General features: G+C 38.2%; 1 protein-coding gene across 1 annotated transcript; it reads right to left on the bottom strand.

The window, feature by feature from the left end:
• Positions 1-2,667: 2,667 nt before the first annotated feature.
• On the bottom strand, positions 2,668-10,009 carry CCNG1 (cyclin G1). Its single transcript, XM_006737602.3, has 7 exons — positions 9,781-10,009; positions 8,383-8,646; positions 6,327-6,580; positions 5,622-5,700; positions 5,444-5,542; positions 4,815-5,009; positions 2,668-3,936 (listed from the first exon to the last, which is right to left on the bottom strand). Exons 2-6 carry the CDS (start codon positions 8,644-8,646, stop codon positions 4,818-4,820), a joined length of 888 nt encoding a protein of 295 aa, XP_006737665.1. The 5' UTR covers positions 9,781-10,009; the 3' UTR covers positions 2,668-3,936; positions 4,815-4,817.
• Between the last annotated feature and the right edge of the window lie 15,870 nt (positions 10,010-25,879).

Below are 25,879 nucleotides of genomic sequence, written 5' to 3'. Positions count from 1 at the left end.
GGTAATTTCTTTTTTTGTCATTCTTGCTGGAGATTCATCAATTTTATTGCTTTTTTCAAAGAATTAATTTTTTATTTTGTTGATTTTCCTTATTTTCAGTTTCACTGATTTTTAAACCCCTTTTTTTTAATGACCTTTTCCCATCTGCTTGCTTTGTGGGTTTATTCTGCTCTTTTTCTAGTTTCTTTATGTGGAAGCTTTGAGACTTTTTTTCTTAATAAAAGCCAATTAATAATGTGAATTACTGGGCGCCTGGGTGGCTCAGTTGGTTAAGCGACTGCCTTCGGCTCAGGTCATGATCCTGGAGTCCCAGGATCGAGTCCCGCATCGGGCTCCTTGCTCAGCAGGGAGTCTGCTTCTCCCTCTGACCCTCCCCCCTCTCATGCTCTCTCTCTCTATCTCATTCTCTCTCAAAAAAAAAATAAATAATAATGTGAATTACTCTAAGCACTGGTTTAGCTACATTTCATATATTTTGATATTTTCATTCAGTTCAAATTATTTTACTCTTTAGAATTTCCCTTAGGAAAACAAAAAAAAAGAATTTCCCTTAGAGTCCTAAATTATTCAGAACTCTGTTATTTCCAAGTGTTTGTAGATTTTCCTGTTACCTGGTATTTCTAGTTTATGATCAGAGAACATACTTTATAATTTTAGTTCTTTTAAATTTCTTCAGGGTTTTTTGTGACCCAGGATATAGTCTGTCTTGGTGAATATTCCCTGTGTATTTTAAAAGAATGCTTATTCTGTTGTTTTAGGATGAAATTTTTTGTCAAGTAGATCCACTTGGTTATTGGTATTACTCAATTTTTCTATGTTCTTGCTGATTTCTTAGTAGTTCTATAGATGACTGAGAAGAGTGTTTAAATCTCCAACTGTAGTTGAAACTTTGTCCATTTTTCTTTCCAATGCGCTTCTTGTATTTGAAGTTCTGATGTTAGGTGCCTACAAATTTAGGATTGTCCAGTCTTCTTGGTAAATTGATTCTTTTATCATTATTTAATGATCCCTTTTTAATCCTGATCATTTTACTTGCTCCAAAATCTACTTTGTCAAATTAATGTAAAACATTGACTTTTATTTTTCTTTGGGATTTTATTTTTTTTTACAGATTCTCTACTCCCATTGTGGGACTCAAACGACCCTGAGATCATGAATTGCATGTTCTACTAGCTGAGCCAGCCAGGTGCCCCCCCAAAATTGGCTTATCTTAATCCATCTTATTTGACTTATGTTTACTGGTTTTGGTTTATGAAAATTTACAGGTTAAACTTAGTAAGCAATAATACATTTTATAAAAATTAATCTATTACAAAATAGGGAAAATAAATTCCAAGGTGTTATTCTTCTTTTATGATCATGATGGCAACCCTGAAATTAATGTGGCCAGAATACAGTTTTGTTTGGAAATTATTCAATTTCATCAGTCCATTTAATTTTCTGTTTGGGAGGTAATGTGCAGAGTGGCTAAGAACAAAGCCTTTGCCTGAATTTGAATTCTAACTCCAATTACCAGGTATGTGACCTTGGGCTAATCAGCCACCTTCTGTGTGACTCCAGTTCATTTGTAAATTTGGATATCCTGATTCCGTTTGGAGGATTAGATGAGAGGATTCATATAAAACACGACAGTAGTGCCTGACAGTAAAAAATCATTATTGCTAATCACAAATGTTAGATGAGAAATGTGTTATTTTTTTAAGTAAGCTCTATGCCCAACATGGGGCTTGAACTTAAGACCCCCAAGATCAAGAGTTGCATGCTCTTTGGACTGAGCCAGCTAGGCACCCCAGAAATGTGTTTTGTTGTTGTTGTTTTCTTTTTAAGATTTATTTATTTGAGAAAGAGAGAGAGGGCATGAGTAGGAGGGGCAAAGGGAGGCAGGAGAGAGCAGACTCCATGCTGAGCCCAGAGCCAGATGCAGGGCTTGATCCCACAACCCTGAGATCATGAGCTGGGCCAAAACCAAGAGTCAGATGCTCAACTGACTGCCCACCCTGGCACCCGTCTCTTGTTTTAGATAGTATGCCTCATAAGTAGAAATACATAAGGTTCAGGTGCCCTTTTTAAAAATTACACTGAAAAGAGGGATTATTAAATATATCTAATCTTATTAGTCAAGTGCAAAAGGAATTTTCCTTCTAAGTTTTTGTTTCAATAACTCTGCAGTGTTCACTTTGCCTTCTTAGTTTAATTAAACATGAACACTTCAAAATCCTATGTTTCAGTTCCAATTACCAATCTCAGCAGACTAACACAATATGTTAGCAGACTAACATAATTACCTGTCATTAACAACCACCTTGCTGGGATGCCTTTTAAGGTAAGGCAGTTTGCACAGAACTTCAGTTGGGCAGAATATAAGGGTGAATTTGTATTGAGAATACCCATAGTAGTGATGAATCTAAATGACAAGTTACCAGTACTACATCACCAACTTTTTAATGCACATTAAACATATTTGTCCTAATCTTGTGTCTTCTGAAAAGCCATTAGAAAGTAAAGCATCAATTAGGCAATAGCTATACTGTTAACAGGGATTTTGTTTCTGTTATCGTGCATCTTCCTGCTAAATTTAAATATACTGAGTGGAGATAGCTTTTTATTGTGGTTCTGGTATCACAGTTAAATCAGAACAGAAACAAAGAGAACTACCCAGCAAAGGAATGCATTTCAATAACTTTATTGAAAGATAATATCCCTTAGTACCAAAACATAATGGTAGTTGGTTAGACTACCTCTGCCAACTCAGAATTAACACTGATGTAGTCAAATTATTGAAATATATCAGCCTTTTGGGAAAACTGAAGTTATCCATAGAACACAGTTCACAAAAGTATAAGATATATTGTGGTTCTTTGGTTTATTTTCCAGTGCACATTTACTGATAACATGATGTCAAAATTGGGTACAGCCATTATGGATGGACTCAGGCTACTTGCTGCACTGAGTAACTGTTTACAACATTTTTAATGCCGTAGATCTCCTTATAGTCACTGACTTAATAGAAGATCTCGAATACTACCTTAACAACTTTATAATTATGAAGATGCCTACTTACTTTTTTAGACTTTCTTTTGGCACAGGAGGGGCAATTAGTGAAAGTACATTCTCTTCCTTTAAGAATTCTAAATTAGAAGCAATAGCAGTTTTTATAAAAACTGCTTAATAAAAACAGCCCTTAGTAAAAACTTCTGGAGTGTTAAATCAGCAAGTTTTTGGAGCGACGTTATTTTGAATTACTAATACAATAAAAACAAATTTTCTTGATGGGATTAGATGGAGGCAGTAGATACTGTGTAAATTTCATCATGGATATAAACATCACCAGTTTTTTAGAAAAAATATTAAAGATAACTTAATATGCCAAAATGACTAGGCGTGTAGTTTTCCTTTTATAAAATGCCTTCAAATTTAAGTGTAATTCCCAAGTATCAATAAAGTCCAATCTCTGGATTATCTATTACTTGCACTATAGATACCAAGAAACCATTTTCACTGCCTAATAGTGACCCTTCTTGTTATGCCTTAAAAGTGCATTTGTGAAATGTTGGTTTTGATGTATACCTCCTAATTTAGAATTTAATTAGGTTACCACTTTTAAGAACACCTAAATACAATATACTGACCCAATATAGAAGGTTGGGTCAATGTTAGAGACGAAGATTCACAGTTTACCTTCCCAGGCTTGTTATTAACATTTCACATTTATGCTCTTAGCTTTGATTCGTATGCCTCACAGATGAATTCAAATTTAATTGAATTCCACTACAGCTTGTTAATTAGGTAGTTTTCCCAAATCTGAGAACATCAATGCTAATCTAGTTGTGATGTTCTGAGGCTTCACAGCTTAAATCCATTATAACATTATGGAATCCATAGCTCCGGATTGTGGAGAAAGGCTTCAGAGAAGAGCTTTTTGTTGCTGTAACAATCCTATTTAAACAAACAAAAAAATCAAGTTATTAGAATTCTGCCAAACATAGATATTATCAGCTGTTAAAAATGAACTGTTTAATCAAAGATTTATAATCATGTCACATGTAGATGTGTTAACATTTAGTTTTGAGTAGGAAAAAGTTAAATCACTCCGTTAAATTCAGATGGCAAGAATGTATATTCTATATTAGTAATGAGATTTTTGTTTTTTTATGCATATAACTACTTTCCAGTGTTCCAACTGCTATTATACAAGCTTATAAGCTAACAGTCTCAAACTAGATAATTTACCGTTCAAACTTTTGGTTCTGTTGTCCTGCTCAGGCTTGTGTTAACTTTAAAGTCTACATATAGCAAAATGGTGTGAAAAATAGTGTCTTAGTGTTTCTTTTAAAATTTAGGTTATTAAGGAGGATATGATTTTTTTTTTTTAAAAGATTTTTTATTTATTCATTTGTCAGAGAGAGAGAGCACAGCAGAGGGAGAAGCAGGCTCCCTGCTGAGCATGGAGCCCGATGCGGGACTCGATCCCAGGACCCTGGGATCATGACCTGAGCCGAAGGCAGACGCCCAACTGACTGAGCCACCCAGGTGTCCCGGAGGATATGATTTTCTAAGCTGATAATTTAATGAAATGGCTAATGTACATACCAAAGATTAGATAATTCCTTACTCTTAGGGTATTGTATTTTGAAGGTAGTAAATGCCCTCAAAATATTAACTGACTAGATCAGTGAAGTCATTTTCCCCATTGCTATTCTAACTCCGTCTTGTTTATTTTGAAAAGAATTCAATTTTAATTCTTGAATTATAGAATAAAACTATAGCATTAGAAAATTTTCTTCATATGGAGAGTAACTATGAACCACATTTACCAATTAAGGGACCATTTCAGGAATTGTTGGAAGGTGGGTTATTCTGTAGTAACTATGCTTCAATTGCCGTGCAGTACGTCCAGAAACAATCCATTTCAACTTCTGAACATTTGGTTTGGAACACTTGTTTGATGAATATTCAGTTAAACACTTGGATACAAGTTCTTGCCAGAAGGTCAAATCTCTGCCATTTATCTGTACATAAAGTAAAAAAAAAATATTAGTCAATAAAAATAAAAGTCCTACATGGGGGGCCTGGGTGGCTCAGGTGGTTAAAGATCCGACTCTTGATTTCAGCTCAGGTCATGATCTCACGGTCATGGAATTGGGCCCCATGTCAGGCTCCACGCTCAGTGGGGAGTCAGCTTGAGATTCTCTCTCTCTCCTCTCACTCCTCCCCACCCCCCATCCCTGCTCGCTCTCTCTAAAATCAAAAGTCCTATAGTATTTAACCACAGCAATAATTGCAATCTTACTAACATGTGTCTTTCCTTGTTAAATAAATTTGAGGATAAGTAAGCTACTCAAGTTTCAGACACATGACAACTCATTTTACTTCAGGAGATAGTACAAGTGGTTTAGTTTCTTTTACAGCTGTTAACACCATTTAGGTTATGACCTTGACATACCTTGCAATGTGTCTGAAGACATTCTATTCCTTCTGTTAACTCTACACACTTCTGTGCTTGGATCTCCAGTGCAATGATAGATAATGCCAACACAGAAGGCTAAAAGAGATAAATTTTAAAGTAAGTGTTGAATAGAAAATAGGTATATAAATAGGTTTAATCTTTATAAAATATTTACCTTTGCTTTAGAAAATATGATCCTGCAGTGGCATGCCTTAAGTTGAGCTTCTAGTCTTTCAAAATTAAGGCTATTCCTCCTTTAAATAGAAAATGAAAATGAGATTAATTTTATGTAGATAATTTTACATGTAGTCAAAAGACAGATGTTTAGAACAACAAAGAAGTCATTTTAAAATGAAGTTTATGCACACTTATCACAGAAAATAAATTATTTGAAGAATTCCCCTTCTTTCAGGGGCATTAACTTCTTAAAGATACCATATATGAATTTTAAATAATTTGCTCCCCCCCACCCCTGCCAAAAAAGTATCATATCACAACCATCAAGTTATTTTTCTTCTCATTTTAATCTATTTCTGCAGCTACTGAAGTTCTTTTTCCATAAATCTGTTAGATGCTTACTTACTAGGTTCTATGAGTTAAGTAGTCTGTAAAGTGGAAAATGTAATAAAAAAATGTTGAAATGTCCTTTAATCCCAAGAATTAGCCTTCACAGACTTCAAAAAGCTGTTGACAACTTAAAGTCTCACTTCTGCTGGACAGTGAAGTGAAATCCAAGAAGCTGCAGCTGTCATTTTACTTTTTTTTTTTTTCTCATTTTACTTATTTTGATTGGAATTATCCCAAAATACTGATTTTATGCAACATCCAGAATACCATTCTGATTTCCAAATCTCCTCTGGTCAAAACAAAGATTACATACCTTTCAATTGGTAAGTTTTCTTGAATGAGTGAATAGTAGAGTTGCAGAAACTGAAAGGCAGTAGTAGCTTTGACTTTCCAACACACCTTCTCCAATACAATCTTTTCCATTCTCATCAAGTCTGAAACCGTAAATCTATACTGGCTTATTCGGATCAAGTCAGTTGCCAACGGGACATTCCTTTCCTCTTCTATTGATTTAACAGCCAAATAGAAGCAGCTCAGCCCAACACACCCCAGGTGCTTGGGCTGTACCTAAAAAAGACAATAAGCCCATGTTTTAGCTTATTTCAATTAAAACATAAAGGATAATCAGATCCATCATTATGAAAATGTATCTTTGAGGTATTATTTCTCAACTGTGCAGGAGTTAACGAGATCTAATCATACCTTAACTGCAGCCTGTCGACGCTATGTACCCACTTGCAACCAATTTTGGAGAAACTGGACTAAGTTTCAGTATAATGTTTGACTTCAGTCCATAAATTTTTTTTTTTCTTCCTAAATCATTATAGAACTGTAAGCACTAAGTTCTAGTTGGACCAAATAAATTAACTGGTCAAAGGCTTATAGAAGGACTAAAACTGCTTATGGAAGGTACACAAAATTTATTTCTAGGATGTTGTGTTTTTCCAGGCTGTTTTCTTTGTAGTTAACACATAAAATCATTTTTAAATACTTTGGCACACACTCTTTTACTCTGCCTGTAAAGCTCTATCCATTACCGTTCTCTTATTTATTTATCATTGCCTGAATGTCTACAATGTGACAGGGTCAAACTTCTATCCATCCTAAGTTCCAAGTTAAATGAAACTTTAAGAAGCTTTTACCAGTGTTTGTACCCTCCTTTTCTTGGAACCCCTTCAGCAACATACTTGGTTTAATTATCTTTCTTATTATGCCTTGCATTGTTTGATAGTTATTGGTACAAATACTATTTTCATGTAAGATTGTAATATCCTTAAGGGACAGATTTTATTTATTTATTTAGCAGAGAGAGACAGAGCGAGAGAGGGAACACAAGCAGGGGGAGTGGGAGAAGGAGAAGCAGGGAGTGGGAGAAGGAGAAGCAGGCTTCCCACGGAGCAGAGAGCCCAATGCGGGGCTCGATCCCAGGACCCTGGGATCATGACCTGAGCCTAAGGCAGACACTTAACGACTGAGCCACCCAGGCGCCCCAAGGGACAGATGTATATTATTTATCTGTGCAACATTTATAGATTCAAAGGTAGTGCTTGCACAAGGTGCCTAAAGAATAGTTTAATCTGTCGAGCAAGTTTCTTGAACCATCCAATTCAACAAATATGGAGTTTCTTCTGTATATGACGTGTTGTGTTAGGTACTGAGGACTAAAAGATGAGTTCCATTCCAGTTGTCACATCATCTCATCCATGAATGACCATTGGCACAGAGAAGGCCGATGTATTTAACAGTTAAGCAAGCTCTGAAAGCTACATGGATGTCCTGCTTATCCAGTATAGGGAAATAATTATATAAATGCTTCTCCTTCAGAAGATATTCTCTTCTCAACTGTATGCCAACTGATGTTAAAAATGGCAAGCATAAGCAAGATCTGAATAGGTCTAAGGCCACAACAATTAGAACCTTATATATGACTGGAGATTAAGAAATATGCTTTACCGACCAAGTGGTTCACAGCATCCAAAAAAAGAAAAAAAAAAAACAACCCACCAAAAAACAAACCTCTAATTCTTAACCACAATCTAGCATTCTACCTCTAACACACTTCTTTCAATTTATAAACAACAGCCAACTCTCATATTGGGAGAGTCTGCAATTATTTGCTATTAGTCTATTTTTCAATGTCAGAAGTTAAATTTAACGATGCATTATGCTTGATTATACGGAAGCATTCATCATATCGTTCTGTGTACAGAATGTATACAGAACGTACACAGAACTATCACAATGTTTTGGCTACTTGAAGAAAATAAAAAAGGTCAAGTTTATGAATGCCATCCCAAAGCTAGAGCAATTCCATCTCCAAAACACAATAAGCAAAACTAAGAAATAGTGTAATGTAGCTTTAAACATACCTTCATTTTGGACAGGAATCTGTCCAGTAAATTCACAGCAAGAGAAAATGTCTCCGTGTCGAAGCCAAAGAACTGAGTTAGACTAAGAAGATCTTTTACTTCAAAGTCCCTTAGCCTTGCAGTCATTCTGAGGCCATTATCGTGTGCAGATTCAATTAGTCTCAAGCCGCAGACCTTTGGCTGACATCTCGACTCCTGTTCCAACAGGGCATTCAGCTGGTGTAGCAGTTTCTGAGAGTCAGTTGTTGTCAGTACCTCAATCATCTATATATAGAACAAGGCCCAGAAAGGAGTGTAAGAAAAGCCCTTCCTGCCTTGTATCATGCCAAGTGCTTTATAACACAAGTCTCCCCTCCCCGATGCCGCTAGTGAATCTAAGTCGTTGCAAAGTGCCATCTGTTACAATCCCCCCCACCTCCCATCCCACCAGTTGGTCACATCCTATATTGTGAGTTCCTAGAGGGCAGGAGCCATACCTTAAAAAAAAAGGCAAATCTTCAAGAAATACTTGTTCAAGTCATTCATTGTCAAGAGATAACAATATCAATGCTGTAAGAAGGGTGCCAAAACTTTGAAATTAGATGGTAGTATGTAATTCTGCCATATATTAACAGTATAAACTGTTAATGTTAGTTAATTTTACTTCATCCCTATTTCATCATCTGTAAAGTGGGTATGAAGTTACTACCTACCTCAGAGGCTTGTGTGGAAAAATGAGATCACCTAGGTATAGTGCTTAGCACATAGGTACCTAAGAAACGTTGGGCAATAATAATGAATTTATTTCTACCTCTGTAAAACGAGGTAACAATATTTCTCTCTCTGAATGGCTGTTAAAATTAAATTAACATGATTCACGTAGAGTTTTGCACAATGCTTGACGCACGGCACTCAATAATTGTTAACTTTTATTGGTGTCAGGAAAGGAAACTTAAAGGGTGCTACAGGAACACGTAGTGAGGGCGGGAGACTAATTTAAGTTGCAAAATGAACCTGGGAGTTTCATTAATTTTAAGAATCGGTATTCCACAGCTTCTATGTCCCGGCCACAAGCTAAGCCCCAGATACAAGGATACCTCCCAAGTGAAAGACAGGTAGGCAGGGGATCTTTAAAGTTGCGCGACGGAAGGGGTGGGCAAATGAGGAACCTCTAACTTTATGGGTCCAGCTCTTTTTGCCCTGGGCTGGTCCCTGGGAGCTGGCCGACCTGACAGTAACACTCTCAGGAGGTCGGATCTGGCCCCGCCCCTCCAAGCTCGGACTAGCCTGGACTTGTTGCTTACAGCAACGGGAGAGTTAATCGAGGAAAAGAGCGCGGGCCGGACCTATCCCTCACCTCACGCCCCCAACCCTGCTCCCTAGCCGCACCACGAAGTCAACCCCGAAGTCCCAGCTCACCTTGACCGCGACTGCGGCTCTTCAGCGGTAACCACCCTCCCCGGGCCTGCTCTCACCTCACTCCACGATATCAGATCCGACAGGCCCACGAGGCGAGGGGACTCGCGGGTAAGAGGGGAGAGGCCCGGGGAGGGGGAGCCGTCCTGGGTGGAGGTCTCTGCAGCGCCGCCCTGACGACACTGCCCACGACAGGATCAGCTCGGAGCCGAAGGGGCCGCGCCGGAGCGACTGAGTCATATATTGGAGGGCGGGGCTTTCCCCTGGTGGGAAGGGAAGGGGGGGGATTTTAGCCTCTGATTGGTGTAGTTCTTTTGATGGATGGCCCCAGCGGTCCAAAGAGGGCTGGTCTGTGAGGGAGGAAGTCCAGCCAATTAGCACACACTTCCCATTATCCCGGAGACAAAGTCTCCGCCCCTTGAGACCACGCCCCCTACCCCTAAGCGTCTCTCATTGGAGAATTTCCTAAAGTGTCTTCAATGAGGAGGAGATCGAACTAGATGCTGCACGCACCCTGTCCTGGCTGAGGTCTCTTCTGGCAGCCGGATTGGCCAGAATGTCATTCCAGAATGTACTGGGAGTTTTTGTTCCCTGCGGTTTAGTAGAGTTGTTCGGCCTCTCTTTATAAAAATACAGTGGCTGGTTACAAAACACAAAGTAAAGCCTTAATTTTTCATCACACAGGGAGAGGTGATGAATTTTTCTATGCGGCGGTGTATTAAATTCCATAGGTTTCTCCTTGTGAGCTTTGGAAATCAATTGATTCTTGCTTTATTTTACTTTTGGTATACCAAGAATGGAGTTGGGCTAGGTAAATTCTTGGTCTTTACCAATTTTCTGAATTTTATTTTTGAGCAGATTGAAAGAGAAAGTTGGTAGTTTTTTAATGGCTTAAAATGGAAGGTGTGTGGTTGACTCTTAAGAGGAAAGTACATGGGAAAATATTTGTAGGAACTATGAATCTAAGTCCACAGACTCATGTGTGAAGTGAGCCCATGCCATGTTGGTGGGAAAATAATTAGCCTGAAGCCTTCTTGGACTCCCTCCCTCTGAGGACTGGTGAGCAGAGTCAGTTATCAGTTCTCATGAACTGTACTTGGATGTCTCTGTTATCATGACCTCTTCCTGGTTAGTGGCTCTCTGAGCTATGAAAAGTGAAAATCTGAAAGATTTGCTGGTATCTCTACTCTTTTCTCTGAGATGTATTTTCTTTAGGCAATGTCACAGAACCAAGCCCCGAAATGGGGGCAGAGTTGTGGAGAGGAAAGGGGAGGGAAAACTGGGAGAAAAGTTAATACCTCAAAATAATACCTCAGCTACAAAATCAGGTTAGCTGACAAAATTCAGCTTTTCAAATGGGGAAGGGGCCTTGGTCCTCCTTGTAAACAAACTAACATAGTGAGTATAAATGGACAATTTAAAACATTTAAAAAGTACTCACTACAATAATGTGTGAGTTTATAAATGTACATGTTTCTCTTTTGGCTTTTAGTTACAGAATTAGGAATATAAATGTATATATTCCTACATATGTATGTATATATATACACTCATTTACTAATATCTTTCGAACACATAATATGTGCCATGGAGAACAAAATATATTGGTCCCTGTCCTGGTAAAACGTGTAATCTTATGAACACTATAAACACATAGACTTTGGAATAAAACTTATTTTCAAATCATAGGTTACTAACTAGCTATGTGACTTTTAGCAAGTTATTAAATCACATTGGTTTCCATTCTGGGCAAGTCAAAGTACCCTATTCATAGGGTTATTGAGAGAAATAAAGCAAAGTACATAAAGAGGTAGGCACTATGCCCAGAACACAGTAAATACTTGCTAAATGGTAGCCTTTATCATTAAATTACTAACATTTCTTTTGAAATGTCTTGCTTAAACATACATTCGATTGGGTTTTCTCAATTGTCAGATTTAGTCTTCTCAGCCTAGAATCAGAGTATTAGAATTGTTTAGTTAAAACTAATAAAATTATCTAAATTGCATGTATTGATTTCTACGTCTTTTATACTTGAAATTTTCACGCGAGGCTTTAGGTAGTATATTAGTGTTTATGTGATAAAAATGTTTCTCTCACATTAGGATCTTGTTATTATTTTTTAAAATCTGAAATTCCCTACATGAAAGTAATTGTTTCAATAGCTCTAAAGAAACATTGATTAAATATAAATCAAGTCAAATGGACATTCCTTACTTACCTCTTCTCCTTCCCCTCACCCCCACTGTTATTTTTATTCCATAATATTAGAATAGAGACTATCATTTAAATAACTGAAAAGACCTAATTAGAAAAATGTGCAAATGTAAGACTCAACGATGAAAGAAAGAAAATGAGCTATTCATTGGCTATGAAATTATTTGTAAAGATGTGTAGATTTAGTAATGAGTTTCAGGAATATTTCAAATGACTGGCTTCTCAGGTATTTTCAAGGCTCAATGATATCTGCAGCCGCCATCTTCATACTTTCTTCTCTGTCAACAGTTAAGTGCAGGAAGAACCAAAGCTCAGAATAACGGCCTTGAAGCTGGGCAAGAATCCCAGGCAATCACAGGAAGACTTAATCATATTCTCTACATTGTAGACTGTAGAAGTGCCTTTGAGCAACAAAAATTATAACAAGCAGGTATAACGGTGGTCCTGTGTCAAATGCTGCCATGACTCACAGGGAAATTCCTAACTGGTTCTGTCTCTATCCTGGAGATTGGAGGAGGTTTTGCACCTCACCCTCTGTTTATGCTCCCTGACAAATGTCCAGAACTTTTGTATGTTGATTTTTCCAATTGTGATGAGGGACTAAGAATCGAGGATCAAAAGGATTTCAGCTGAGTAGCTTCCACTCTGCTTTCTGATCCTTCCTGGAACTAGTTATTACAACCCCTTCCACCTCTCCAACGGTTCGCTAGAACATCCACTCAGTCTCATTCATATGAAGAGAGCTTGCTTGGCAGTGGCTTTTTTGACTCTTTATTAGCCCCTGGGGTACCAGAGATATTGTGTATAGTCTGGGTGGGGGGGAGGCAGGGAGAAGGATACGTAGAAAATAGATTAGTAATGTCAGGTATATCTTACCGTTCAGAGATTCTAACTACCTTAGATAAGGTAACGCCTTCCAACTAATTGAGGTTTCACTACATTCAATGCAAAACTATACTTTGTCACGTAACCACTGCCACATAAAGGCACTGGGAGACATCAGGGGAAGATCTGCTAGCATTTAGTCCAATCGACATAGACTCTTTTGAGTGCGGAGCTCAAAGCCAAGATCAGCCAATAATAAAAAGAGTTTGTATTTGTTACATACTTCCCACATGGCAGGCAGGGTGTGTGCTGAACTTAAACCCACACGATCTTACTTAGTTCTCTAAGAACTCTGATGTTATTGTCATATATTATTCAGAATTGAGGGATATTCTATATATTTCCTGTTGGTAGCTACCATTTACTGTTAACTAAATATAATTTAAACATAATTTGAATTTGGATTATACTGCATTTAAAAAAAGTTTTTATTTTGGAACATTTCAAACTCCTTACCCAGCTTCAGTAGCTATCAACATTTTGACAATGTTGCCTATTTACTTTGTCTGACCATTCAACAAATATTTATTGAGGACATCAGAAGTGCCAGACTAAAAATATTTTGTATTTTGTAGTCCCAGATTAAAAATATTATAACTTTGGGCCACAGGATGTGTTGGTTATTATTTTCTGTGATGATAGGGGTTGGAAGGATAAGCTGGGTCATTATCATCCAGGTGCATGTCTTTAGTCTAAAGGCCACCCTGGGGGGGAGGGGGGGTTCTCTGTGGTCTGCTGCTTTGGTAGGAGAGGGTGGGAATGGGGTTGGATAACAGTTCCCACCCTTATTCAGGTTTCTCCCTAGGCTGCTACACTTTCGTCCCAAAAGCACATGCGCACACATGTACACCTCTACACAAAAGGTTTTGTCAGAGTTGAGATTTGGAAAATGAAGTATTATTGCATTTTCTAATCTTGCTTTTTTTTCTGTTGCACTGCACTAGAATAAGGTTATGTCATAGGTCAGAACTTTTGTTCTCTACGTTAGCCTTAAATTGGTCAAGGCCTTCCTTGCTTTATGTCACCATGTTCCTTGTTTCTTTATCCCCTTCACTCTAACTCCTGATCTGAGTTTTGAAAGATTTAGCCAACTGAAGAGGCTGGTGCAAAGGACATTCCAGACAAAAGTAACAGTATGTGGAAAGGCACAGAGGAAAGAGAGAGTGAATTGATTTCTGTAAATGGAATATACATTACTCTGGCTAATGTGTGGAGGGTGTTGTGGGGGGTGGTGTCTAACTGAGATGGGGAGAGAGGCAGTTGTTCATCCTAAAGGGCCATGTACACCATGTATACTATGCTTGGGATTTTGGACTTTATTCTACAGGTTTTAGAAAACCAACCATGGAATTTAAAGGATTGCCACAATTGGATTGTAATTTAGAATGACTGCTGGGCATCGGCATGAAGACTGTGAAGAGGGGGCCAACAGTGGAGTTGGGAAGAGTAGTTGAGAGACCATTGCCTTAACCTGGGACAGAAGTGATGAGATTGAACCGAGGGAGTAAGAGTGGGAATGGAAAGAAGGAGATGGATTCAAGGGACCTTTTGGGGTACAGTGGATGGATTGTAGAGACTGATGAGATTTGACTGGTTAGGGGATCAGGAAGAAGGAAGAGTCAGTAATGATGTTCAGATTTCTGGTTTAAGCAGTAGGTTGAATGGAGATTCTGTTTATATGCTCAAATCATGGAATACAGGAAAAAGACCAGGTTTGTGGGGGAAGTCTTTGAGCTAGTGATGCCTGAGGGACTTCCAAGTGGTGATGTCCAAAAAGCACCCAGAGAAACCTTAGGTGCTGCAGATCGCTTTGGGACTCATCAGAATAAAGGGGGATGATTTGAGTTGTGGAAGTAAATCAGTTAGAGACAAGAAATACAGAAGGATGTGTTATAGGAATCAAAAGAAAGTTTTTTTAGGACAGAGGGAGCACCAGTACTTGATGCTGTAAAGAGGATAAAATGATGTATGAACAAGAAAGAGAGAAAATGAAATCAATGGATATATAAAGCACTCTTGCAGGGAGCCTGATTGTGAGGGGTGGAGGCAATGGTCACAGGGTGCATATGATATTGAGAGAGATATTTTGCTTTTCAAAGATGAGCTAGATCTGCACATGTTTAAATAATGACAGGAAAGAGCCAGTAGTGAAAAAGAAGCATCTGACTACTCGAACAATCTAAAACCTCCTATGACACTAGTCAATTTACATTTGGTCAGCTGTATTGTTATAGAAGCTTCTAGTCAAATACTCACAGATTACAATGGAATCAAACAACACAAAGGAGCAGAGATTCTATGTACTTAGCATGCTTGAAATTCTCTAACTAGATGTGAAGAAACATCACTAAATGCTTTATGCATGTTTATGTTTTCTATAGCTATTTTATGTTCATAATTTCCACTTTGAAATTATTTACAGGACTCTCTTCTTGATTTAAAATATTTTGGATTGTCAAGTTTAGGACCTTTATATCAGTGTTGAAGTAAGAGTAATAAATAAAAACATGCATTTTATGTGCCCATGTGTAGTTAAAATATGATAGAACAAGGCTTCAATTTGCTTATGCCTTCTAAAATATCTAGCTTTTTGTTGGAAGCCACCCATGCATAGATCTAACTCAAATAGAATAACAAATTCAGACATATTATGGGTGTTTCTATTTTTAATGGAAATATGCATATATTTACATCATGTAACCATAAATACAGTGTATCTGAGCATGAAAATACTTGGATGTGGTAAATAATACTGCCAAATAACATTGATACAAATCTTTCTATAAGACATTTCCTGCCAGGGCACCTGGGTGGCTCAGTCGGTTGAGCATCCAACTCTTGATTTTGGCTCAGGTCATTGATCTCAGGGTTGTGAGATTGAGCCCTGTGTCAGGCTCTGCGCTCCATGCAGAGTCTGCTTGAGATTTTCTCTTTCCCTCTGCCCCTCCCCTCCTCTCTAAAATAAATGAGTAACTCTTAAAAAAAAAAAAAAAGACATTTCCTGCCAATCCTTGCCTTGTAGAAGAACTTCCAATAATTAAAAACTGTGGTTTGAGACACCAATGGTCAGACTACAGTCTGGGTCTCAGTTTCCCTCCTTACTAGTTCACAGCCTCGTACTTTTTTAACAGCATATCAAAAATTGTGAGGATTAATTGAACTAATACATGCAAAGAGAACATGTAAGAATTCGGTAAGAGTTAGATATCATTATCTATCAATATAAGTAATCTTCTGGGAGATAAATTATAACCCATAGCACTGCTGACATCAGTGACTAAGTGTATTTAAACTGAGCAATGTTATCAAGACTTTGCCCTTCATTACTTACAATAATAAATTAGTCTTCCAATTGTTTTAACCTTGAACTAGGAATTTATCTCCTAATATGCCAGATAAAAGAGCTCAAAAACTGGGAGGAGTTGGCTTAATAGAAATCGAATAAACATAAACCAATATTTTAGGTTTTTCTTTAGACTTCCTTCTGTTAAACATTTTCCTTAAGTGAACATTCCCTTAATATGAAAGTGTGTGATAATTCCAATCAAGAGGTAACGGCAGGGGCACCTGGGTGGCTCAGTGGGTTAAGCGTTTGCCTTCGGCTCAGGTCATGATCCCAGGGTCCTGGGATCGAGCCCCGCGTCGGGCTCCCTGCTCAGCGGGGAACCTGCTTCTCCCTCTCCTCCCTTCTCGTTCTCTCTCTCATTATTTCTCTCTCTTTCTCAAATAAATAAATAAATAATCTTAAAAAAAAAAAGAGGTAATGGCATCCTCTGTTTTTAGTACACTTCATTGTTGACAAAGGAATTCCGCATGTATTTTCTAATCCAAACTTCCTAGAATCCTTGCCAGATTTTCAGGACAAAAATTGTTTTGGTTTTCTAGGTTGCCATAATAAAATATCACAGACTGAGTAGCTTAAATGACAGAAACTTATTTTCTCATATTCTGGAGGCTGAAATCCAAGATGAAGGTGTTATCAGGTTTGGACTCTCCTAAGCCCTCTCCTTGGTCTACAGATGGCCACCTTCTTGCAATGTCCTCTCATGGACTTTTCTGTGTGCTCCCATCTTGCTGGTTTCTCTTCTTCTTCTTCTTCTTCTTTCTTCTTCTTCTTCTTTTCTTCTTCTTCTTTTAATTAAATAGGCCCCACACCCAATGTGTGGCTTGAACTCACAACACTGAGATCAAGAGTCACATGCTCTACCATCTGAGCCAGATAGGCACCCCTCTTCCTTTTCTTACAATGACAACAGTCGTATTGAGTTTAGGGGCCATATCCTTAGGACCTCATTTAACTTTCTCTCTTTAAAGGCCCTATTTCTAAATATAGTGACAGTGGGATTAGGGCTTCAACATATGAATTTTAAGGGGGACACAGTTTAGTTCAGAATAGGTTGTGATCCGTATTTTCTTTGAGAGGGCAGTGAGGTCAGAGATTTTTCAGGGTCACCTGGCTTGTGGTTAACTTTTCATTCTTCTATTTCTCCCATCGCACATCTTACATTCCCTGCTGAATTACGTCTCCAGAAATGCTTTCTTTCCTTTCCTTTCCTTTTTTTTTTTTTTTTTTTTAAGTAGGCTCCATGCTGGGCATGAGCTCCACATGGGGCTTGAACTCATGACCCTGAGATCAAGACCTGAGCTGAGATCAAGAGTTAGATGCTTAACTGACTGAGCCACCCAGGTGACCCTCCAGAAATGCTTTCTTGATGGAGGTACTTATGAAATGATTTGAAGTTCATGGACAAAAGAATGATGTTTTATCCACACCTGAAATCCAAGTTCAGAATTTCATTGTTCAATTATACTTTGGTCTGTTCAACTGAACTCACTGTCTTAGACATCACTATTTTTTTTTTAAAGATTTTATTTATTTATTTGAGAGAGAGAGAGCACATGAGAGGGGGGGAGGGTCAGAGGGAGAAGCAGGCTCCCTGCTGAGCAGGGAGCCCGATGCGGGACTCGGTCCTGGGACTCCAGGATCATGACCTGAGCCAAAGGCAGTCGCTTAACCAACTGAGCCACCCAGGCACCCAGACATCACTATTTTTAATTTTTAGATGGTCATTTCACAATAGCTTTTGGGTTAGCTTGAGAAATTAAGGGCTAGCTTATTGTAATACTCTCTAACTCACAAACCCTTTAACAAAAAGTGCTTAAAAAAGGGTAAGAACCTATTAGGAAATTGCTAGCAATGGATGTGATCTTAAGAACCCCTTTTGGGCTATGAATTAATTATTGCTGTTTCAGATTTTCATTTTTTTTTAAACAGTGGAATTAATAGGGACATCTTATGAGTATCAAAACAAATGACACATCCACTGTGGAACAAAGTCTGTCCTCTGCACAGTTCCGGAGACTGGGGAATCCAAGATTAAGGTGCTGGACAGATTTGGTTCCTGGTGAGAGCCCTTTTTCTGTGTGCATATAGCCACCTTTTGGCTCTATCTTCACATAGCAGGGGGAAAGGGGGTCCCATGGGTTGGGAGGATGGAAAGGAGAGCTCTCTAAACCCATCAAGTGGGCTCCACCCTCATCCAAATCTAATTATCTCTCACAGACCGCCCCCCTCCCCGCAACCTCCAAATCCCATCACATTGGGGCTTAGGGCTTCAACATATGAATTTGGGGAGCATGTTCACTCCATAATGGGGCTGTTTCTACTTTTCGGTTGTTATGAATAATGCTACATTCATGCACATGTTGTTGTGTGGATATATATTTTTATTTCTGTGGGGTATTTACTTAGCAGTGGAATTGATAAGTCATATGGCAGCTCTATATTTAACATTTTGAGCAATTGCCAAACTGTTTTCCAGAGTAGCTGCACCATGTACCTTCCCACCAACAATGTTATGAGGGTTCCAGTTGCTCCACATCTTGTCAGCACTTGTAATTATCTGTTGTTTTGATGATTGCCATCCTAGTGGCTATGATGTGTTATCTCATGGTTTTGTTTTGCATTTGCGTAATGACTAATAACGTCTAGCATCTTTTCATGTGTTTATTGGTCATTTTAATATCTTATTTGGAAAATCCTTTGCCCATTTTTTTATTGCAGAAAATATTTATTAGGTAAAATTTACCATTGTAACCAATTTTAAGTGTATAGTTCAGTGGCATCAAGTATATTCACATTGTTGTGCAACCATCGTCACCATCCATCTCCAGAACTTTTTCATCTTCCCAAACTGAAACTCTACCCATTAAACAGTAAGTCCCCTTTGATCCCCAACTCCTGGCAACTACTGTTTTACTTTTTGTCTATGAATTTGACTATTCTAGGCATTTCATATAAATGTAATCATAGAGGGGCGCCTGGCTGGTTCAGTCGGTTGTGTCTGCCTTTGGCTCAGGTCGTGATCCCAGGGTCCTGGGATTGAGCCCCACATTGGGGTCCCTGCTCTGTGGGGAAGCCTGCTTCTCCCTCTCTTTCTGCCTGCCCCTCCCCCTGCTTGTGCTGTCTCTCTCTCTGTCAAATGAATAAATAAAATCTTTAGAAAAATGTAATCATGCAGTATTTGTCTTCTTTGTGACTGGCTTATTTCACTTAGCATGATGTCCTCAAGGTTCACCCATGTTGTAGCATGTGTCAGAATGTCTTTACTTTTTAAGGATGAATAAACTGTATGTACGTACTCTATTTTGCTTACCCATTTATCAATCAAAGGACACTTGGGTTGTTTCCATATTTTGGCTATTGTGAATAAGGCTGTCATGAACATTGGTATACAAATGTCTCTTTGAGAACCTGCTTTCAAATATTTTGGGTATATTAAAGTGGGATTGCTGGATCATATTATAATTCTATTTTTAATTTTTTGAGGAACTGCCATACTGTTTTCTATAGTGGTTGCACCATTTTACATTCCCACCAACATTGCACAATGGCTCTAATTTCTATACATCCTTGGCAACACTGGCTATTTTCTTTTTCTTTCTCTCTTTCTCTCTCTTTCTTTCTTTCTTTCTTTCTTTCTTTTGATAATAGCCAACCTAATGGGCGTGAAATAGTTATTTCTGTTGTTTTAATTTGCATTTCTCTAATGATTAGTGATGCTAGGCATCTTTTTATGTTATTTTTTATTCTTCTTTTTTATTTCAACTGATGTTTATTAGGTGTCTTCTGAGACCTAGGTCTGGGCACACAGAAACAAAATACATAATCTGAGATCTCAAGAAGCTCTTCTTAGCAGAGTGTAGTCTGGTGCTTAAACCTCTTTGGATTTAGGCTAGCTCTAGATGTGCAATGTTGGAAACATTATTAACTTGTCTGAGCACCCATTCTCTCTTCTGCCTAAAAGAAATAACACCCATTCTTTTCAGAATGTTGTGTTCTGAATGGAGATGTGTCTTTTCACATTCTGTGTATGTTCTTTGGAAAAAATATCTATTCAAATCCTATGCCCATTTTTTAAGCAGGTTGTTGTTGAGTTGTAGGTATTCTTTATATATTTTGGATATTAACCCCTTATCATATATATGGCTGACAAACATTTTCTCCCATTCCATAGGTTGCATTTTCACTCTGTTCATAGTGTCCTTTAATGCATAAAAGTTTTTCATTTTGATGTAATCCAATTTTCTATTTTTTTTCTTTTGTTGCCTATGCTTTTGGTGTCATATCCAAGAAATCATTGCCAAATCCAATGTTACGAAGTTTTTCCCCTGTGTTTTCTTTTAAGAGTTTTAAAGTTTAGCTTCCCAACATAAGCAGAAAAAGTTTTGCTTTAGATACATTATCTCTCTTCTTCCTTTTTCTTTTCATGTTGTAATCTCTCATGGTCCTTATATGTACCACAAAGTGGCTAGCTAATCTGAAAAATTAACTTGTACCAATATTAATGTGTTATTCCTGTTGGTTGTGTATGGCTACATTTAACAAAAACAACAACAACAACAACTACCTCAAAGCCAAGTGACTTAAAACTCTGATGCCATTTACATACTACAAATCCATACTCAGAGTAGACTAGAGTAGCTTGAAGACTGGTAGCTGGAATTCTCCAAAGGGTCACTCACTCACTCACTCACTCACTCACTCACTCACTCACCTGTGTGGCCTTAATGCTGTCTGGGACTTCAGCTTTGGCTCTGGCCAGAATACTGGCATGTGACCTTTCCATGTGGCTGCTGGGCTTTCTTATAGCATGGTGGCTGGGTTCCAAGGGTAAGCATGTAGACAGACAGAGAAAGAGAGATAGAGAAAGTGAGCAGGCAGAAGCCATCTGGTCCATATGAACTAGTTTCAGAAGTCATGCCACGTTCCTTCTGTTGTTCTCTGTTGGCCAAGTAGCCTAGTCCAGTTCAGGGGCAGGGAAAATAGGCTCCACTTCCTGATAGACAGCTGCAAGGTTCTGGAAGAGCATTGAAGACCAAAAAATATTGCTGTGGCTATTTTTGGAAATATAATCTTCATACCTACCAACAGTAATATACAAATTTTGAAAAGGCAATATCAGAGTCTAAAGAAATAATTGCCAAAGTGGGCATTTTGGGCAATAAAACACAATGCCAGCAGACAGTCAGCCAGCCCTTTCAGTAACACCAGGCAACCACACATTCTACAATGCACGGGCCAGTTCTAAAAGGGAACAATGAGCAAATTTTCCAAGGATTAAGTGAGTCAAGCTGTCCATGAAAAGTCTTGCAAAGTAGAATTTATTTTTGAAAACTCACTAATCCCAGGATTTAAGGGAATGTCCTAATAAGTTTCCTTATCGTTGCTGCTTAAACTTGTATTGAAATATTGTCATCCAGAATGGTCAGGATGTTATCAGTTTGGATTCTTTTTTTAAACTCTGAAACCACCTAATTATAAAATTAGTAAAGATTAGACCGTTTGAAAGATGAATGCTGAAAAGAGTATTATGTCAAGGAAAGTCAGAAAAGGACATGGATTTGAAGGTCATCTAGCATTCTATGGAGAAAGAGTGATTTTGATGCAGTTAGTGCTGAGAATATCAGCAGTGCCTTATTCATGCTGTTTTTGAACTAAAAGTCTAAGTGATTTACATTTGGTAACTAGGTCTTGTGATTTCCATGGTTAGTATGTGCCTGTTGAGAAAGTTACTCATAACTGGGAGAAAAAGAGCTACCCCCAAATTGTATTGTTTGTCACTTTGCCAATCACAGAGTTTTACGAATAGACACATTTGATATTTTTTACAAACTCTAGTCTAATTATTGGTACCAAATGCTGACAGTCACTGGAACAGGGCATTAAGTGAATACTGGGTTGTGACAGTTCATTATTCTGATTGAAGAAGAAGTCTGTTGCTTTGTTCTTTTAGTAGCGGACTGTTACAGTGAGATGTTGTCTCCCTGTTTACTCCCACGAGTTTTAGGTTAAAGGTTAAATAAACCCTAGTACTATCGGTTAACCAGAATGTTTGACTAACTCTCCTTTGTCATTCTCCCAGACAACAGAGCCTTTATTTTATATGTAAGCTCAAGACTATTGTGGTAGGTACTGGGAGTTCTTGTTACATAAATGTTGACACAAGTTGCCCCAAAGTTACAATAGTAGACATAAGATGAACATACTCACTAATGAACCAAACACTTACGAAATCAGTCTGATCTCAGAGATTCTTTCCTTCATTAGCACTTGTGTCTAGCCCACCCATCAGGTCAATGTCTTTGTCAGGCAGAATCTATAATGTAACTAGGACACAAATGGATTACAAAATGAAGTTGCAAACCTTGTAAAAAGGATGATGACAGGATAGATAATTCAGAAGGGAATGATTTGAATATCAAAGGATAAGGAGAGGCCCTTGGGAAAATTGATGAAGCTCTAGAATATTTTGCAAAAATCTGAAAATTGAATATGAAGGAAATACTGACTTATAACTCTAATCAACTTTATCAAAAGAATCATACCAAAACAAAAACAAACTCAACCCTTAATCCATTTTTTGTTTGTTGTAATAGGACATATTTGTAATTATAAACTAACTTTTAAATATAACATAAAGTTATTTTATAACCTTTGGTTTCTCTTCTCATTATAAATGTCCCTATAAATTTTTTTCTCATTATTTAATATGAACTGATAGCCCCCTTTTCAATAGATTTAATTTTCCTGTTATTAATTATCCTCAGATAATGAGGACATCCTAAATCAATACTCTTCATCTTGGTAGTTTTCTGAAACCTGGACATTAACACATTAATTCTCTCTCTAAGACTAGAACCCTGTAGGCACCTCCTAATCCCAAATACTGGGTTGACATCCCCCTCTCAAATATTTTAGAGTTACAGCAGATTCCTAGAACGCTAGGGTCTACCATGACTAGCAGGTCACTGTTGGGTGGTACTGCACTCTGCAGTCCTCTGTGCTCTGGGGTTTTCCTTGACTTGCATGTTTAATCTCACCTAAACATAGTTTCCTCTGTCTGAAATGTCTTCCCCCTCTTTTATCCACTCTTCTCAATCATTACAGCCCTTGAAGATAATTTTCAAACACAGCTTCTTCAATGAAGAACTCCCCAGTTCCCAAAGAAAAACATTTTTTTGTAAGTTTTTACATTATTTGTCCTATACATTTGGCAGTTAACCCCTTTTGTCTTCTTAGCACTAATAGGAACAGCTAATTCCATATCTACTGCTATGACTCAAATCCCCTATCCCCCACTTCTCATCCCTTACTTACGTTCATTAGAGACGAAGCACTTAACATTGTAGTTGCTACTTCTTGTATTTACCTTCTTATTTCTAAATGGACTCATGCATCTGAGGGTGATTTTACCCCCCAGGGGACAAATGTCTGGAGACATGTTTGATTGTCACCACTAGGGAAGAGCTATGTCTTTGAGTGGTAGAGTCCAGGGATGCTGCCAAACATCCTATAATGCACAGGACAGGCCCTACAACAAAGAATCATATGGTCTAAAATGTCAATTATACCAAGGTAATTCAGCATAATGACCTCTGCCGTTAGTGATAAGACAAATGGGGAGATACCCACAAATCTTATTCAAAAAGTATTATTTATAGAGCTTTTTAGTGGGCATTCATTTTCTTGACCAAGGGATCCTCTAATATTCTGTTTGCAGAATTAAAAAAAAGTTTAGGGGTGCCTGGGTGGCTCAGTCCATTAAATGTCCAACTCTTAATTTCAGCTCAGGTCATGATCTCAGAGTCATTTCTCTCTCTCAGGTCAGAGTCTCTCTCTCCTTCTCCCTCCATCCCCCACCCCACCCTTGCTCTCTTTCTTTTTCTAAAAAAAAAAAAAAAGAAGAATGAATCTAGAGATTCATTTTTTTCTTTTTCTGGCATAGGGTGTGTGATGTGCAAGTAAAGGCAGATAACCAGAGAGCACACACACATCAGATCTGAGATAGCAGTGTCCATTGGAGAAAACTCATAGAGACAGAAGTAGCAGGCAAGTGGGTACATTTTGTCCATTCATTCTAGTGTAGTACAGAGATCTAGCAAAGTCAGACATCAGACTGCATGAGAGAGACTTCCAGGTGAATGATTAAGAAAGCACTTGCCCCTCTCCTAGAGTGGTAAGACGCCAAGGAACATGAACAATATGATGTGATATAATCTTGAATCTTGGTTGCAACCCTCGTGCCCAGGTAGAGAATGGCAAAATCTCAGAAGGAATGGCTATCTGTGTGCCCAGGAAGCTGAATTCTGGGGCAACTTAGCAAGGCAAAGTCCCTTGTGCCCCATTGACAAGTCAACAGCGGAACTGCCCACTTCAAGGGGCCCTGAAAAGCAGGCAGTGAAGATACTGGCAGCAATCACAATGGAGATTAGATGGACTTCTGTTGATTTTTCAGGGGCTGATAAGCTCCCCAGATTCCCACATAACTCTGGAGAAGGGAATAATGACAGAATTGGGTTAAAGGGAAGTAAATGTGAAATTTCTTACACACTTGAATTGGTGAATTAAGTGTCACATGTACTATGTATGTTTGAAATGTTGTCCCTGTCTCTCACCATGGCCTGACATAAATTAATATGAAACTAGGATGTTTTCAAGGCTTGTTGGACTAAAATAAACTTGATCTTTTTCACTCCAAAGATGTTGCAGACTATTGCTATGAAAACTTTGGTGTGTTGGCCCCTTGATATTTAGAACTAGGGGGGGACATTATAGTGATAAAGAAGTAGAAATAAGTTTAAACAGCACAATTGGAAAAGGGGTAAGAGCAAGTTGAATCTAGATGATGTAGACTAGTATGGGGCAGGCAAAGACTAATGGAGTACATGCTCTCTCCTGATGGTCTCTGCTCTCTCCAGGGACCAGGTTATAGTGCAAAACCAAACTCTGCATACTGAGTAGAACAAAGCAGAAAGATGAGTTTATTGCAATAGTTTTGACCTGCAAGCCAGGAAGCTCAAGGCTACAGAGCAGGGAGTTCCAGGTTGCTCACAAAGAAAGGGATTTTTATAGGGTAAACACAAAAGCTATTTGGCTTTTTTATCTGATTGGTTGCCTAATGGCCTTCTTATTTGGATCAGGGTACCTGAGTCCAGAGCAACAAGGAAGTCCAGAGATGGTGTGAGCAGACTTGGTGTTTGAGGACTGTTTGACATCCTCTGCTGATCTCTGAGGGGAGTTGTAAATTCCTGTTAGGCGAGGTTACGTTTTGTTCTTTATGCACCTATGTTGACGATCTCCATTTTTTACCCTGACACAAGTGACTCCATTTTATTTATTTATTTATTTATTTATTTATTTATTTATTTATTTATTTATTATTTTATTATGTTATGTTAATCACCATACATTACATCATTAGTTTTTGATGTAGTGTTCCATGATTCACTGTTTGCATATAACACCCAGTGCTCCATGCAGTATGTGCCCTCTTTAATACCCATCACTAGGCTAACCCATCCACCCACCCCACTCCCCTCTGGAACCCTCAGTTTGTTTCTCAGAGTCCACAGTCTCTCATGGTTCATCTCCCCCTCTGATTTCCCCTTCATTCTTCCCTTCGTGACATCTTCTTCTTTTTTTTTTTTTTAACATATA

The sequence above is a fragment of the Leptonychotes weddellii genome, chromosome 7 (genome assembly GCF_054177405.1).
Source record: "Leptonychotes weddellii isolate Sample4059 chromosome 7, ASM5417740v2, whole genome shotgun sequence".
NCBI classification, from domain to species: Eukaryota; Metazoa; Chordata; class Mammalia; order Carnivora; family Phocidae; genus Leptonychotes; species Leptonychotes weddellii.
The sequence above is the reverse complement of the archived record's forward strand: the minus strand, read 5'-3'. Positions and strand labels throughout refer to the sequence as shown.

What these genes read in the sequence shown, in the direction of transcription:
- CCNG1 (XM_006737602.3), bottom strand. Translation starts at nt 8,646, where the DNA reads ATGATTGAGGTACTGACAACAACTGACTCTCAGAAACTGCTACACCAG. An exon ending in GATTCCTGTCCAAAATGAAG is followed by an intron (nt 6,581 to 8,382) that starts GTATGTTTAAAG and finishes TGTCTTTTTTAG; the next exon opens with GTACAGCCCAAGCACCTGGG. An exon ending in TCATATTTTCTAAAGCAAAG is followed by an intron (nt 5,543 to 5,621) that starts GTAAATATTTTA and finishes TATCTCTTTTAG; the next exon opens with CCTTCTGTGTTGGCATTATC.